Source organism: Larus michahellis, chromosome 4, assembly GCF_964199755.1.
Source record: "Larus michahellis chromosome 4, bLarMic1.1, whole genome shotgun sequence".
Lineage (NCBI taxonomy): Eukaryota > Metazoa > Chordata > Aves > Charadriiformes > Laridae > Larus > Larus michahellis.
The window spans coordinates 55,314,286-55,331,280 of record NC_133899.1 but is presented as its reverse complement, the minus strand read 5'-3'; the positions used below and the strand labels follow the sequence as shown (position 1 = coordinate 55,331,280).

General features: G+C 38.9%; 1 protein-coding gene across 1 annotated transcript in view; it reads right to left on the bottom strand.

The window, feature by feature from the left end:
• Positions 1 to 1,342: 1,342 nt before the first annotated feature.
• GPR176 (G protein-coupled receptor 176) overlaps positions 1,343 to 16,995 on the bottom strand; it is a 47,049-nt gene continuing 31,396 nt past the window's right edge. Inside the window, exons 2-4 of the mRNA XM_074584967.1 lie at positions 8,098 to 8,350; positions 3,298 to 6,437; positions 1,343 to 1,370 (exon numbers count right to left, since the gene is read on the bottom strand). Of these exons, the coding sequence (XP_074441068.1) occupies positions 5,330 to 6,437; positions 8,098 to 8,350 (1,361 nt within the window). The 3' untranslated portion in view covers positions 1,343 to 1,370; positions 3,298 to 5,329. The remainder of the gene's footprint in view (positions 1,371 to 3,297; positions 6,438 to 8,097; positions 8,351 to 16,995) is intronic.

Below are 16,995 nucleotides of genomic sequence, written 5' to 3'. Positions count from 1 at the left end.
CAAGAGAAGCACAGTTAATTTTCCTTATCTTAATTCCCTTAAATATTAGGGGAATAAACAGACACTTTTCTTGCAAAGGACAAAGAGATTATGTATGCATGCCTTTTGATCGATGTGTGCCAAGTCGAGGGCAAAAAGCCAGGAATTTTTGGCCATATTCCAACTTTTCCAGAAGCCCTCAGTGAGGATGAGTGGAGTTCTGCAGTGTGCTCCATCAGCAACAGTGATACAGCATGGGAACCTGTCAGCCGAGGAGGAAAGGCTAAACTAAAAGGCTAAGTCCAGAGTCGGTGGTAAAACTTCCATTGTGTTTAGTAAAGCCAGGTTTTCATTCTTTGGCTCTTATTGGGAAAGGTCCTGCCTTGACCAGACTGTCTTCCATGCGGCCACACCTTCTGCTACTGGCAAAGAGCAGTTTGGGAAGCAGGAGCTCAAAATGGGTTGTGTTGTGCTGAGACGTTTCAGTGCCGTGGGGCGCAGTGTGTTGGAGTTTGCAACCCGACAGGTGCAAGGGGACCAGAACAATAAGATCCTACAAGTGTCTAAGGACCTTCTTCCATGGCTTAGGATATGATCCAGGCAAAAAGTAGACGGTTTAGTTTTACAGAAAATGGAGGCCAAGAAAAAAGAATACTGCTTAGGTAAGTACTGTGCACAAAGGAGTTTTCAGAGTAAATCGCCATCTCAGTGAATTATATTTAGCCATAAGGAACCTCAGGATGCAGAACAGCAGCTGTGTAAAGAAACCCTGGTTTGAGTTACCAAAGGTATTGGATCCGATTTGATATTTCTTATGCTTTCTTTAAAAAATAGTCCACTTTCTCCTCACTGAGAAGAAACAAGAGAACGGCTCCTATGCACACGCTGAGATGAAGAATGCTTCTGCATCCCACTCCAGTACTGCTGTCCCTGAAGAAAGCAATTAGAAAAATCAGGCTGTGCATACTCTTCACCACCTTCGTCTGGTTTAGCAGCTTGAAAACAGACCTGGAACAAAGATCACCTTGGGCTGGTTCCTGCTGTTCCCACCTCTTGCGTCCTCCAGGGGAGGGGAGGAATCAACTTGCTCACGAGTGCAAGCATCTGCATCTGGAGTTCTGCAGTTTTCTACAAGATGTGTTTTCATTTGGTTTCCTAAACTGTCCTTGAATTACAAATTACTGCAGATTGCAGTCACTAACTTTGTGCTCCAAGTTTGATAAAGACATCATTATCAATTTGTTTAGAAATCCTGCTAATATCCCTACTTTGGCACAGAGAAAGTCACTTCAACTAAAATAAGAAGCAGTCTTTTGAAGAGGTAAGAATCTTCTAAGTTTGAAAGCAGTGACTTCAACCATATCTTTTTTTTGGGGGGGGGAGGGTGAGTCCTTTATGGCCCAAAAAAAAAAAGAAAAAAACCACTAAACTCAGTATCTCATACTACTCCTACGTAAAGCACAATTACACAGTAACTTACATCAAACAAAATTAGAAAGCAGTGATTTTGCTTTTTTTATGTGTACATTCTTTATCAAATTATGCAGTGCAAGGTCAGGTGACACGAATGAGAGGAACTACCTGAGTTCTGTGGGACACGTAATCACCTCCAGAGCTGGTTACCTACACAGCAGCTTATGGGGCAGCTCCTGTTTAGCTAGAGCCATCTGCCAAGTCCCAGTCCTACTGATCTGGAACCACAGCCTGACTTTCCTCTCCATTCTTCAAGATACAGCCCACTGATAGAGGAATATTTTCCCAGGAAACAGCGAGCAGAATAGACAAAAAAATGCCCTACAGAAATCCAGCCAGCCTTTTCTGCAAAACATTATCTATAGGTGTATTTTTAAAACCAGAACAAATGCATTAATTGAATTACTGCAGATTAATAACAAATAGATCTGTTATAGAGTAGAATACTTGCGGAGTTTCTAGAGAACAACTGCTTTTCTCTGGAAGTTTATCCCATTGTGCAAAATACATTGTTGACAAGTAGCCAACCAATACAGCATTATTTGGTGCTGAAAGACTATATGGGCGTTTGATTTTTTAATTTTTACATGATGTTTGTTTGAATTTAACAATATTTCTTGAGGATATCTAGGAACAGTAAATTGACATTGTCCCCACAGTCTTTTCATCTTTTTAAAAGGATTTCTTCCTTTGTTTAGTAGCAGTTCCATTTTCTATTTTTCTCCCCTAAGTGCTAGAATAATGAGTTTTAACTTTCCTTCCTCCAAGTTTATTCTCCAGTGTAGTAAGATTTAGCCTTTAAATTTAGCCAAATTACCCCAGGCTTTCACTTATTCAATTCCCACAGCTTTGCTTTGTACTTCACTTTCTTTCATCAAAAATCTGGAGAGAAAAAATTATCTTACCAACACCTCTGGTGGTTAAAAACAACCATCATAACCAAAAACACACACTTTTTCATATCTCTAATGTGATGATAAAGAAGAAAACAAGTCTTGATTTTTTTTTTTTCATATTGGATGCTGGAGAACATTTTGCCCAGTGCAAATCAGCTGAACAACAAGCAGTAACAAGTCAAAGTTTCCACCGTCTTAGATGAAGTTAAAAATCAAACTCTACAAGTCTAATATTCCATCTTGCATAAAGAATCTCATGAATTACTGTTTTCTGGTGACAATTCTAGCACAGAGGCTGTATTATGAATTTTACACAGATTGTTTTTTCTATGCAAAGATGTGCTTTTGTGTATTTTTTTCCACTTCCCTTAAATATTCACATTAAGGGGGACTAAAATAAAACATTCCTAAATAATTCTTCAGGTATGGAAAACCACCTTAGTTAATTTCTTGGTGAAAGGTTTCAATGTCTTCAGATACAATTTGCTAAGAAAAATACAAGCAAGTATTTACATGTGTCCTCTTTGAAAGAAAAAGGTATTTTTGTCTCAACACTCAAAAATCACCACAGACCCCTTGCTTTCCAGATAAACTGAATTCTATGCAATTTGGCTCTTTCAATTTATCATTGTCATTTCATTCAATGGGAGAGTTGAAAAGGACAAAACTAAGCCTAAGTTTGCTTTCCTCAGAGGAGTTCAGATCTGAGTAACCATTTATCCACATTCCTTGATCACAGAGACTTTGACCAGTATCTATATGTAAATGGGCCATAAATATTAAATTTAACCAAAATTCATAAGGAAACTATAACTCCTTCTTTGCTTTTGAGGTTTTCAGGATTTTTTGAATGGCATCTGTTCTTTCACTAGCTTTGGATAAACAAACACCCATTAAATTACTTTTTATCAGCATTTAAAAAAATATGTCTGCTATGATATTTCTCTACCTTTGCCACAGAAGGAACACCTTTTCCTGGACTATTTCTTCTGTCTGATTTCAGGGAGGCTATGTCTGCCTTCTCATCTCTGTATCTAAGCAGTAGGGCAGCTGGGGTTCCCACCACCCATCTGGACCCATTGAAGACTGCTCCTCACTCCCAAGCTGAGAAGTTCTTGAACTAGAAAGAAGTGAAAAGCGCTAAAAATAAAGAGGAAATTGAGAAAAACATCATTTACACAGTCATTTATAAACCTTTTTTAAATACATTTTTATTAAAACATTTGCTTTTAATGCCTTGTAGAAATCCACCACCTTGGAGCCATCAGAAGCTGCTGACTTTCTTCAAACATGTCAAAGGAAGAGCAGGAATATCTCCAAATCCTGCTTCAGCAGAATTTTTTCTCACTTTTAACATTAACTCGTTCGATTTAGTAAGTTACTGTGAACTTGGCAAGATTCTTCACCTTGTCCTTTTAAAAGTACGCTTTAAAGAAAACTACTTTCATAAACAGGCAGTAACTACAGATAAAGGTTCAGCATGCACCAAAGGGCTGAAGTACAGGAGAACCACAAGGAGAACACAGATGTTACCAGATTGTGCTTTTAAGAAACTACGCACAGAGACAACAGTGAATGCAGATAAGGAAGAAGGAAAGACTACTTGCAACTGAACAAGGATTAAAATGTCAGGGTTACAACAGTTTTCAGGTCATCTAACAGACTGATATACTTTAAAATTCACAGTCAGTATAAACGAGACAATACGTCTGTGATGATGCAGGGGGACAAGCTGCAGTACAGTGCCTGAACTCTCACAGAAAGGCTGGCGTGCTGATACCAGGGATGGCATGACTCTCATTCACTCAGGAATTAGGCACCAGATTTGAAAGTCTCATGTTCCTACACTGGGTGGTCTACTTTGTGAGACGAGTGGAGGAGGACGGTTGGTATCTATATCTGGTGAAGGCAGACGGAAAACCTCCCTAACTCTGACAACACTGAGCAACTGCATTAATAAGCTTTGCCTTTTGTGGTCTGTTATCAGCTTCCTCACTCAGCTGTTCAGTAGAAGGCTACCAACACTCTGGCCCATTTCTTTCATTTGCTAGCTTTCCCATTAGAAAACATCAGAGTGCACCAGCGGATGAGTTTACTTTAAGGTTGACCCCTTGGTTACTTACACAATACATACATTACACTGTTGGGACATTTGTATATGCCCTTTATCACAGGATCAAAGTGTTCTATTTATGCCCTTGGCACATACATACTCGTTTACTTAAGTCAGGATTGGTCCTGCATGGCCTCTAATCCGTTTTTTACTTAAAACTACAAGAATACATGTTTGTTTTTTTTAAAAGGGTCTTTCTCAGGTTTGACACACATGATGATTTGGGTTTTGCTGAAGCTTTAAGCCAAAAAAATAGTGGCTTAGGTTTTAAAAAAGTTTAGATATTTGGCAGATACTTGGTAACTAATTTGTGCAAGAAGTCCAGCAAGTTTTATTTCTAACACTGATTTAAGAAATGGGCTTAGCAGAAAATAGATGTTCTTAATAGTCCATCTTATTTCATTAATGAAATGTGCAGAACCTTGCTGTGTCTATTTACAGGAGGTTAGGACTTACCAAATTTTACATCTCTCCTCTGCTCCCTACAGCCTTTCCTATTAAGATACTTTGATACCCAGCCATTTTAATACCACATGAGGTTTCCCAGCAAACCGACTGCCATATTTCCATACTTCAGCCATGCAAAGTGTTCACAAAGCCATATGTACCTTTTGAAAGTTAATCAGGCAAGTATCATTGTAGGGATTTCACAGATAAAACTAAGAATCATCATCTTTTGATATATTATTTTCATGAAAACATATTAATAAGAAACACTTGTATATATGCTTCCCTTTTGTTTGTTTGTTTAAATTATATTTGGCACAAAAAAATCAGCCTGTAACAAATTTCAGCATAACAAAGATCCATGGGATCACACATATGATAGAAGGTGACCTTCCTCTGTCACTTAAAGCTCCTGCTCTTCCTAAGAATCCACCTTGGGAAAAATACTGACTTTATTGTTTCTGCTGATTTTTCTTTCTGCCTTACACTTAGGCTGTTTCGTCTGGATTAGCTCTTCAGGGGTATTCCCCAAAGGAGGCAGGAGCCGCTTCTTACTGTTTCGGTTTTCTGACAGCCACTGTGGAGGCAGCTCGAAGGGTCCAAAACCAAACTGCATGGAATACTTGTCATTTACCGTATCAGCTTCTGTGGGCACGGCTGGCGCCACCTGAGCTGCAGAGTCTGCAATTGTCGGTGGTATAAATTTGTGAACCAAAGTCTCTCCTACCTCTAAACTGGTGGTAGGAATGTCTTTCTGTTGAAAGTCACCAGACCCAATGGACTTGGTCTCATTCTCCTCATCTTCCATTGGCTTGAAGATTTGTTGTTGCCCGATATGAAACATCTCCAGAAGCTGGCTCCCCGAACGGACACTGGGCTCCAAATTAGCATCTGCAACACCACCTGAGCTGACAATGTTTCTCCTGCTATACCTTCGGTGCAGCTGTACTATTGTCCCCACTAAGCACTTCCGTACCGATTTGTTAACAGTTAGAAATAACAAAGGATTAGCCAGCAAAGAGACCTTGGGCAACCAAATGGCAGTGAGGAGCAAGAAGACCGAAATATCTGAAATATTGAGTATGGTGCGGTAAATCACCAAGGTCACATAGGGAACACTGCAGAAAATAAATATCATAACCATGGAAAGCAGCATGGCATGAAGCTCGGCTTCTCGCTGGGAGGCATAAGGGATAGAAATTGTATTCTGAGGGGTCCTTAAGGCAGCTATGATGACTTTTTTCTTCTGGCTGGCACTCAGTGCCCTGCGAATAAGAATCATAAAAAGAAACACTACAGCCACTGGTACAATCACAGTGGTGATGTTATAGATGATGACATATATCAGGTGGCCAAGGGAGTAACTCCAAGATTCAGAACAGGTGGACATGGCATAAATATCAGACACATTGGTTACAGCAAATACTGGAATGCTGGCCACTATTGCATGGGCCCAGATATAGATAACCAGGTCTCGGGATTTTGCATCAGATATTTTTCTTTCCAGAGGGTATAAAACAGAGTAGTACCTGTCAAAAAAAAAAAAAAAATTACAACTGATACAATGCCAAGGGTGAAGTCTATAATGAGCACAGTGCTTATGAGAAGCCTCTCAGGATCTGTCTGAGCATAATGCTCCAAATCCCTAACTGGGTTGACAACTGACTACCTGCTTATGAGAGAAAAAAAACCCCAAAGGTCTACGCCTTTGCAGGTCTGCCTGTAGAAAAAACCTGAATATTCAAACTTCAGGATCAGGTTATTGGTGGTGAACAACTCTTTTAATAATTGTGACTACATCACTTTGCCGATTTGTATAAACATTATTTGGAGATTTCATCATTTAATTACTTGTAAACTGGACAGTATATTGCACATGGCACAAAATTCCAGAAAACATGATGGAGGCATAGATATGTCACATTGAAAGGCAAGACTCATAGTTAATTTGAAAAGCTGCTTTATGGTAGATTTTTTTTCTCTGGATATTTGGAAAAAGCTGCTGGTCACAAATTACATGTACCCATCTACTAGAAGTACAATGGGGTTTTGTTCTGCACAAGTTCTGGTTGGCAAGGCCCTGAGGAAAAGAGCAGTCAAACACTGACATTCTGTGTGCACTAAACAAAAAAGTGCATTTCTGACATGCACTTCAAATATTTCAGGCACTAATTCATTGTTTGCTTACTACTGTGGACTTTGAAGCTCACTGAATTTTCATGGGAGACCTGTCCTTTTACACTTACCATTATGAGCAGTAATAGTTTGTGCTTTTTGTGAGGAAGATCGAAAGTTTTACCGGTGAACAGCAGATGACAGCTGTTCCACTGGCAACACTGGTGTGCATTACAGATAGTGATATCACATTTATCAAGACATTAGCATTTAAGTAAGAGACATATCACTTCATTAGGTATACAGTTTGGTTTTGTACAGCTAACGTAATTTGTGGTGAGATATAATAACAGACTAACAATAATTTTATCTAACATGTATAAATTCCCTGTTTTAGTAATGTAAACTGTATTAAACCAGTATCTACCCTTCCTTAAAAATATCTAACTTGAAGTCACTGTCAAGATGACAGAGCTGTGCATGTAGGTGGGATCAGTGACTGCTGGTAATAATAATGAGCAAAATGAATGGAATCCAAAAACTTAAGACAGTCCAAAGGGCCACTTCTGTTTTAGACTGATCTTCTACATACAAAAACCTCTCTGAATGAATTTGGGTTGTATTCATATTGTTTGGTTGTTGTTTTTTTTAAACAAATCTGCATTTTAAATTTGAAATTGATGGACAATCTGCCTAAGGCATTGGTAAATTCTTCTAACAGGCAATGGCTTTCAGCTTCCACAGTTAAAAATGTGCACCTTATCTATAGTCTGAAATTGTCTGCTTTCAAGTTCCAAGAATCATTAACAGGAAGAAAGAAAGGATAAAAACTTCTCTGAAGACAAATCTATAGACTCAAAGTCCTTTATACCCAGAGATATCAGAGTAAACTGAAAAGTAAAGGTTTTCAATGTTACAGAGAAGAATATTTATCCCAATACATTCTAGAAAGAAGCTGTACGCTGTGAGCAAACCACCAGAACAAGAGTGAGAACAATACAAAAGGAAGAAAAGGGTTTCAAAGGGAGAAAGAAGATAGAAAGATCAAGGATCCTGGCAAGTTTGCTCTCTTACCTGTCGAGGGCAATGGCTGGAAAACTGAGGATGGTCACTGAGCAGAAGACTTTGTGCAGAAACTTGGCAATTCTGCAGAAAAGCATTGTATAGATCCACCAGCAGCAGTGCGGACTGGCACTAAGAGCAATGTCAAAAGGCACACAGACTAGGCTGGCACAGATCCCCGAGCAGGCCAAATTCTTAATGAATCGGTTTGTTACAGATTTAAGTACCGATGTTCTGCAAGTTGACCACAGCACCATGATGTTACCTGCAAGTAGAGACAGGAAGGATAAACAAAGAAAAGAAAAAAAATAAACAACAAAACCAAACCAAACCAAACCCAAAGAAACAGAAAAACACCCCTAAAACCCAACAACAACAATTTTAACAGATTTTAATGTTCCCTGGTACTGCAGATAAGAATACTTGTTTGGAGTTTGCCAGGAGTTACTGATCTGAACCAACACACTGCTCAAACTAAAAAGTCTGTAATGGCTAGTAGCTTTATAAATCAGATGACTGAAAACAATTACGCCCCAGCTATCTCCTCCCAGCTTCTGGTAATGAATGAATGAGGGGATTTCAGAGGCAAATGCCTAAGTAGGATAGCCAAACCATGTTTTTAGATGCTTATCTTGACTCCTGCATTAAATTAACCATCCTGAGTATTCAAATATAGAAAATTCCTGAAGTGCTCATATTTTAATAACTAGTGCATAATTATTTTTAAAGATAAAAGTACACTGTAAGTAAGTATAAATGTAATTAAAATACAAATATATGGGTTTAATCTGCTTGTCTCTGTGTGGAAGTGGATTACAGCAGTTTGCTTTTCTTTCTACTGGCCATTTCAACTGCACAGACAGGCCTGTGTAAAGCCACATCCAGAAGAAACTTGTCTTTTTTCTTTTTTATTTCCCCCCAAATGATTCTAGATATACATAATAACATGTAATTAAACAAAGGGTCAGGCAAAAAAAAAAAAGACTCAAGGCACTTAACTTACATAGCTTCACAAAAGTACACACAGAATGCAACCCACTGTTTCGGATATTCAAGCCCTACACATTTGTTTCAAATAGGGTGAATGCATGGCAGTGAAGCAGAAGTACAGAGAGAAACCAGCATTAGCTAATACATTATTTTCCCTTATCATTGTATTTTATTCTGTCCAGTTCTCAGACAGAAATATCATATCATAGAAACAAATTTTCCATCGCAGATTTCCCTATATTTCTAACTAACACAGCAAGAGCGCAAGAGTCAATGAAGCAATCATTGCATGCAGCTCTGGGCCCCTTCTAATGCATACCAAGAAGCCAGAAAACTCACTCTCAGAATATAGGATTTTATCTCTCCTTTTAAAACCTGTCTTTAGCAAGATGTGTGCTATTTTTTAAATAAATAATAAAAAAAAAAAGAGTACTACCAGGAAAAATAAGGCTTAATAGAAATGTGCAAAAATGAAGATGAATTTAATATTGAAGTCTTATCTTGAATGTCATAAGCCACCTAAAATTCTCAAAGCTTTTGCCACTTCCAATTAATACAAGTTAAAGATAATGCCATAGGTGAAAGAAATGCAGACACACACTACATGACCACGGAAATGCTTACTTGCCAAAAGTACATTTTACGCGCACAAAAGCCTCCCAAAGACAGGTCAGCCCACCACGGCTGTACTTAGACGTCTGTACTTAACCACTTGCTGCAAACTGCCTGGAGGGCACTAAGCTCCACGGACCCGACGTACATGGAACTACACCACACATTGTCTCAGCAATAGCTTTCTTGGTCTGCCTTGGTCTGCTCAGGCTGAGAAGTCCCTTTCCCCTGTGTCTATATGGGCAGAGGGGAATGATCTGAAGGAAGGAGAGGGCACTGAGGAGCAGACAGGTCAGGCTTCCCTGCTCCCTGTCCTCTTGGCACTGGCTTTACCCTCCCAGGCGGGTGACACCCAACAGGCAGCAAACTCTTAGGCTGATCAAACACTGTGGCAGACACTTTCTGTGGTCCCCAAGCAGATGGAGATGTACTAGTGCAGAGGTAAGGAGGCAGAAGGACCTCTGCTAGCGCAGCTGAGCGGGGCGCACACATTCTACACCAGGTAACCTGGTCCTGGCTTTCCACCCCTCCCTGCACGGACACCGTTTGGGCTCAGGCTCCAGCACCTAATGCTTGGAACATTTCAGTGCCATCTTCAGACAGTCCAGCTGAAGACTCACCAGCAGCAACAGGAAATATAAACTTTCAAACTGGAAGGCAGCAGATGAATGTGCAAGGTGACCAGAACAAGTTAGAAGCACACATTTTTAAAGATACATGCAGATCATAGATTTCTAAGTAAGCTGTCCAATTCACACTGAAAGGTGCCTAATGTGTCAGCTAAGTGTTTGTCACACAAACATCATAAAAACAGCACAAAAACACACAAAGTTTTCTGAAGGGTTTCACAAGCCTTCCTTGTAAACATAGAAAACATCAGAGTTATTTTCAGAAAGCATTCACCCTTTTATGAAATGATCTGACAAAGAAATGAAAGCAAACATACTTTATACAACTCCCCCTAGTAATTCTTCACAATGGTTTTAATGGAGAAAAATCTCTAGTGCTAGAGCCCATATCTCTTGATCATACTATCCCCTAGCTAATCAATTCTAATGTAGATTATTAAATACCTCTCTTTCCATACGACACTAAGCAATAGAGAGTCATTCAATCATCTTACCGGACAGCAAATCCAAGACAAAAATAAAATATAATAGCTCAGCGCATGAGACTGATTAAACTATGTTCAAATTTTCATACTGAAGAAATACTGCAATAATTTTTTGTTATCCAGTTCACTGTGCACTACACAAAAATTGTCCTGAATGACAGGTACTAGTGAGTTAGTAAAATTCCCAGCATTGGCCAAATTACGCAGCTGTTCTCAGTGCATAGCTCACGTGTCTGCTAGTTGTTTTGCACCAGCAGTAACTACATGGTAAAGGCCAGTATCATCTTAATGAAATCCGATTCTCCTTTATTTTATTTCTCCCGGAGACATACCGTGCAATATCACCAGATCAAACAAAGCATCGCTACCAGCATAAAAATACTGCCTGACGAGACAACTTTTACTCTGCTGCAGCTGGACAGCATGTAAAGGAGACTTTACCTTTCTACCTCCAAGAAAAGTCAAGTTGTTCTTACTCTATCAAAACCACATGTTGTTGATACTGTATATTGTTGGCACTTACCAGAAGTTCTTTTGAGTTGAAGTGTAATTGATTTATAAGGCAGTCAGATTTATTAGTGTTTTTGTAGGGTACCTACAAATACACATAATAAGAGAAAACATCATCTTAAACTGCTGATTGAGATATGAAAAAGCATCTGCAGTGCCCCACACCTCTCTCTGCTGACACTACCATTTTTTGGCTTGATTTTTCCCCTACCCAATAAAAAACATCCCAAGCTTTTACTTGCTAAGTAGAGTTTTCCTATAGTTGCCCCCATGAAATGCCAGCAAGATCATATTTTGTTCATATGGCCAATGTGTATACCAAGTGGCAAGTACCCAGAAATACCAAAGTCAAGTTTAGCTCCTTGACAAAACAGTGCACTGTTTCAATAGAAGCATGCAGTATTAACTTTAAATTCTACCCCACAGATGTACTAGTTAGGTCTGCAGAGCTTGAATGTCATTTAGAATTTAATTTTCTACATAATGCATCATGTGTCTTACGCAAATTCCTTTTTGGTAGCTGACAAAATATTGAGTTACACATTTACTATCTGTTGTGTTTTAAAGAATGGTATCATCATCTGGTTTTGGCAGGTGCTTTGGGCTTGACAGTATATTCCACAGACAGTATTCAATCAGTTGTATTCAAAGCTTCCTAAGTTGCTAGGAGATACTCAAGTCAATCAAACCGTTTGCATTCAAAAATATCTCTAACTCACCAGTTCTTAAAGATCCACTTCTCATATAGTTATAATTATTACAATGCCCTGGAGTAGGGGAGAAGCTGTTTTTTTGGTTTGGGGTTTTTTTGTTTTGTTTTTTTTTGTTTGGTTGGTTTTTTTAAAGTGTTCATCTAGCTTGAACTGCATTGATTTTATAACCTTACTTCCAAAGCAAATTTCACCTCCATTAGAATGAATATAAATGAAGAATGGAAAAATACAATAAATCAGAGGGATTTTCATTAGTACTTCAGAAGCTGTTAGAGAATTCCTGAGCTATTCTTCAGGGTCCTACAGAGGAGTTTCATTCAAGACTCCAGATTCTCAACTGGTTAATTACTTCTACAAATTATGTCATATTGTAATTTACACATCAGAGTCACAAGGAAATGAAATTAGCTCCGGTCCTGACTGATCCTAAATGGAAGTGGAAAGAAAAAAGCATAAAAAAATATTGGTTCTAAGATGAGGAAGAACTCTTTAGACAGACAAAATAAAGTCAGAGCCTCAAAGGGGAAAAAAGGATAATCAGACAGAAGTGTCCACTTGGGACACTGGAAAATTATTGAGTGAATATCCCTCAGGAAATATTCTTTTTCCACTTGCAACTATGGGTAACTTGTACACCAGTAAGCTGCTCTGATGAACCAGATCAGCTTCAGGATAGACTGGTAGATCTTTCTGCTGATGCCTTCAAACCAAGTCTTTCCCTTCATGCATCTCAAAGTCACCCACTCAGAGAAAAAATTACACCAGAAACCTTGCACGGCATTAAACATTTAGAAGCTTCAGAACAAAACTGCATGCATTTCCCATTTCATCGCTCCTCACCTTTCCCCAGCAACTCCTTTTCATGGAAGAGGATAACAACGTTCCAGGCAACAAGGTAATTCAACAAGTATTAGCAATTGCGCTCTGAATCTTTTCGTAGTGTCTAGAGGTACTTTCCTGTTCTGTATGTATTTGTCATTCACTGCTGAACCCGTGAAAGGAACTACTCAAACACCAGTATTCTCCCTGGCTTACAACTGTACAGGGCTGTTGCACATCCTCACGGTGGGCAAAGCTGTCATTTTCTACCATGGCTTAGTTTTGAGGATGTTTCTGCTGGATAACTGGTCTAGGGCTACATAACCTTGCATTCAAACTTCCTAAATTACATGGAATTGTACTGGTTAGCTGGGAGGCATTCAGGGAAAGTTAGAGTGAACAAGCAGCTGGAAAACATGGCAACTTGCTGTTTCCTGTAAGTCAATGCTGCTTGGGACATGAGTGTCACTTAGAAACGATCACATGTGACAAAGCATATCCCACACCGGTTGCACAGAACTCCACCACTAAAAGAAAAAGATTAAGTGATTTTCATTTGAAAAGGAAAACCCTATCTTTGGTCTTCTGAGAGAACAAGCTGTGTCTAAATAAAACCCTCACTACACCTGACGTTAGTTGACAACCTTGTCAGTACACAGACTGAATGAGCAGGAGGCAAGTATCCAGCTTGTCTGTGCCTTTGAAAATTTCTCCAAGTAAAAAAAGAGGAATAGGAAATACTAAAGGTAACCACTGCATGAGAAACAGCTCTTTTCACGTTAGAAATAAACACATGTACAAAGCCTGCCAAACAAGGTCAATCAGGCTTCGTTTTATCCCCATCTTATCATAGGTATCAACATTCAATAAAATCTCCATGCACTGTTTACCAATTCCACTGTATTCAGATTGGAAGGATGATTGTTTCCAGTCATCCCCTACATTTTTTTTCCAATTGAGAAATATCACAGATAAGCAGCCACGCAGTACATGAAGTTGCACAGAAGTACACTGAGAAAGTAAATACAAGACTGGCCCAACACAACACGCTGCCCAGACAATGTCCTTTAAGCCTTTGTAGTGTTTCATGTTCACTGCATCTGCAAGGATTAACGTTCTCTGAGCATGAAATGTTCTCGGAGTGCATTAATCTGATTCAAAGCAGCAAAAAAATATTTTTGCTCCTCTTCCAAGTTGTACCCTCCTTGGATTTTACTGCCAGACACAGTGTTTGACAGAGGCATCAACAGCTGAGACAGTTTTGAAATAATAGCTCTTAGCAATAATTCAAATAACGTGAAAGATTCTTAATAATACCTTTAACAAGTAGAAGGACCATCCCCATGGAAACCAGAGACTGTAATCTAAAACAAATGCATTTGCCGTGCAGTCATTCAAAGAAAAGAAGAACAAATATTGCTCTTCGTTGATTAATGCATGGAACCCGATCCATTAGCTGGGTATGACATTCATCTTACATTTTTGTTAATGTTAATCAGCACGTAATTGAATCAAAACAAAGTCCACACTCTAGCAAAATCCTCCTCCTCACAGCTTGCCTCCCTCTGCTTGCTCATTTCCCTCCCATCCAGAGCGGGGCTCTCAGGATCCAGCCATCCTTCCCACCAGAGCCTCTGCCTACCGGACCCGTGCTCGGAGCAGCATTACAGGGAAGGAGCTGGCAGCCCTCTTTATTTAAAAACAAACAAACAAACAAACAAACAAACCACGAAGCAACAAAAAATATTAGAAACTGGGGTTTAGCCATTAAAATCTTCCATTAAAAGCAATTAACTGAAAAAGTCACAGGTTCTGTCAATGTGAAGAATGGGAAAACTCCTCTTGTTGAAACACCGGGATAACCACATTCCCAACCCCAAACTCTCTCTTTTTAAATATTTTCTGAGGTATTTTGAGGAAGGTGTTTTCTGCAGAACTTATTTTGTTAAAAGACAAACCTCACTCAAAAGGCAGCTCACTGGAAACATTTTTGGCAACCCATGACAGGTAGCTATCAAATACCCTTCTTATGTTAAAATGTATGTTATTTACTTATTCATGTCCAGAGGGAACAGGGATGTGTCAGGATACATGTTGGCTTACATCACTTGAAGAAATGTGTAACTTTATCAAGGAATCACAGAATGGTTGAGGCTGAAAGGAATCTCTGGACATCATCTGAACCAAACCCCTGCTCAAGCAGGGCCAAATTCTTGTAATTCTTTAATTCTTGTATATTTTAGTTTTAAAAAGTATAGTCATCAGACTGACAGAATTGCCTTTATAGATGATAAAAAAACTAAAAAAGTAAACTTCCTGAAACCAAATCCAGCCTTTTTTTAACATTCTAGCTATCAACTTCAAAATTCAGTGATAAAATAACAATTGCACTCCACTTAAAAGGAGTGGGCATTAACTTTAACTTAATTTGTTGTTTTAACATATTTCTTTCATTTTCAGTTTGTGCACATATGCAACCAAATGTTTTATATCCGAGATGAAGTGTCTGCTGCAAGAGAACTACCCTGGAACAAGGTTTGCTGTATATCGAAACGTTTTTTTCCTTCATAAAACAGGTGATCTCCTTAATTTTAAGATAATGTTTCTCACTCCTATTCTTAGTATTCTCATTCACATGTTCCCACTTACATCATCACTATTGGTTTAGAAGAATCATTATGTGAGAGATTTATCAGTGTGTAGCTCTGGTCACCAAACTCAGCTCAACTGAACTACATCAAGCACAAATTTGCCCAGTACAGAGTAGTTAGTTGCCTGCTGAGCGCTTCAGCACAGATGTAATTTATACATATTCCTTTCATATAAATTAAAGGAAGCCCTTTCATTAGAGTTCGATAATTGCCTACATGGTTTCTGTTCCCCAAAAAGTGTATATTTACAAGGTAGAAAAGATTTTAGGGAAAGAGCTAGTTCATAGCAGCTTAGTCCCGGAAAGCGAACGTAAGATTTCCTTGCAGGAACAGGTAAGTCCCTGACTTCTGTTGCGGTGTTGCCTAGGGCTAGTTCAAGGCCAATACCTGCCTACACAATCCACTGACAGCACCTACTGTGACTTCCTGTGAAGATGGAGTAAAGTTAGAAAACATATATGAAGAAATTTAAAGTTGTTCTTACAGCAAACATAACTTGTGTGATACGATAATATTTGTAATGTCAAAATCACTATGGGGAATGATCATTAACGTAATTCCATTTTTGACATTTTTTACTGTTGTCCTTGGTATTTTATAAATTTATTGCCTGTAGGCAGATTCTAAAGTAACTGCATCGTGCTGAAGGTCTTGGATACCCCACTTGTATTTCTTTCAGACTTATCTATCTGAAGGGAGATAATAAAGTGCTGCACCAATAATTCTCCAGTTCTTCACACCCATTGACAGTTTTTCCTACCTCACTTTTTCTACTTATTGCCCTGTTTAATGGACAGAATTTCGAGGTAGGAACAACTATTTTCTCCCTTTCGATAAACTACAGTCCTTCAACAGCCACTGCGATCATTTCAGCCAATCAAGGAAATAACCATACCCGCTTATTTTTCTGAAGTACACTTGAGTCGTCTGAATTCCTTGCCTCTATTTTAAAACCGATGTCCCCGAAGAACCCGAAGATCTTCAAGCTCCTGGGAAGGAAAAAAGTTTAAAGAACACTGCGTCTGCAACTTCAGGACCTTGGATTGGTCCCACGTCAGGAAAGTATGACAAATGTATAGCATTGCCTTTGAAACCTAAGCTAGGAAATTAAAAACCTGAAAATGAATGTCCAGATTTACTGCTGTAATCATAACAGGAATATAAATCTTTTCAAAGTTATTAACTTTTTCAATCACAGTGCCTAAGGGACCAGCTTGTTTTACTTATTGCAAAAATAGAACCAAAATTTTTTAAACCCAAGGACTTTACATGACCCCCATGTGAATCCTCCATGACATGGGGACCAATGTTTTTACCTTTACTATAGACAAAGAAAATAGAAATAAAGGAAATAGATATAGAAGACGTAAAAATAATGAATGTCCACAACATCATTAAATCATTAGCAGAAGTACTGTATCCTACATCTCCTTTGCCAACCAAGTGTCACATCTAGAGGACCATCTGGCCTTTCTTACACCAAGCTTTGGGCCAGTCGCCC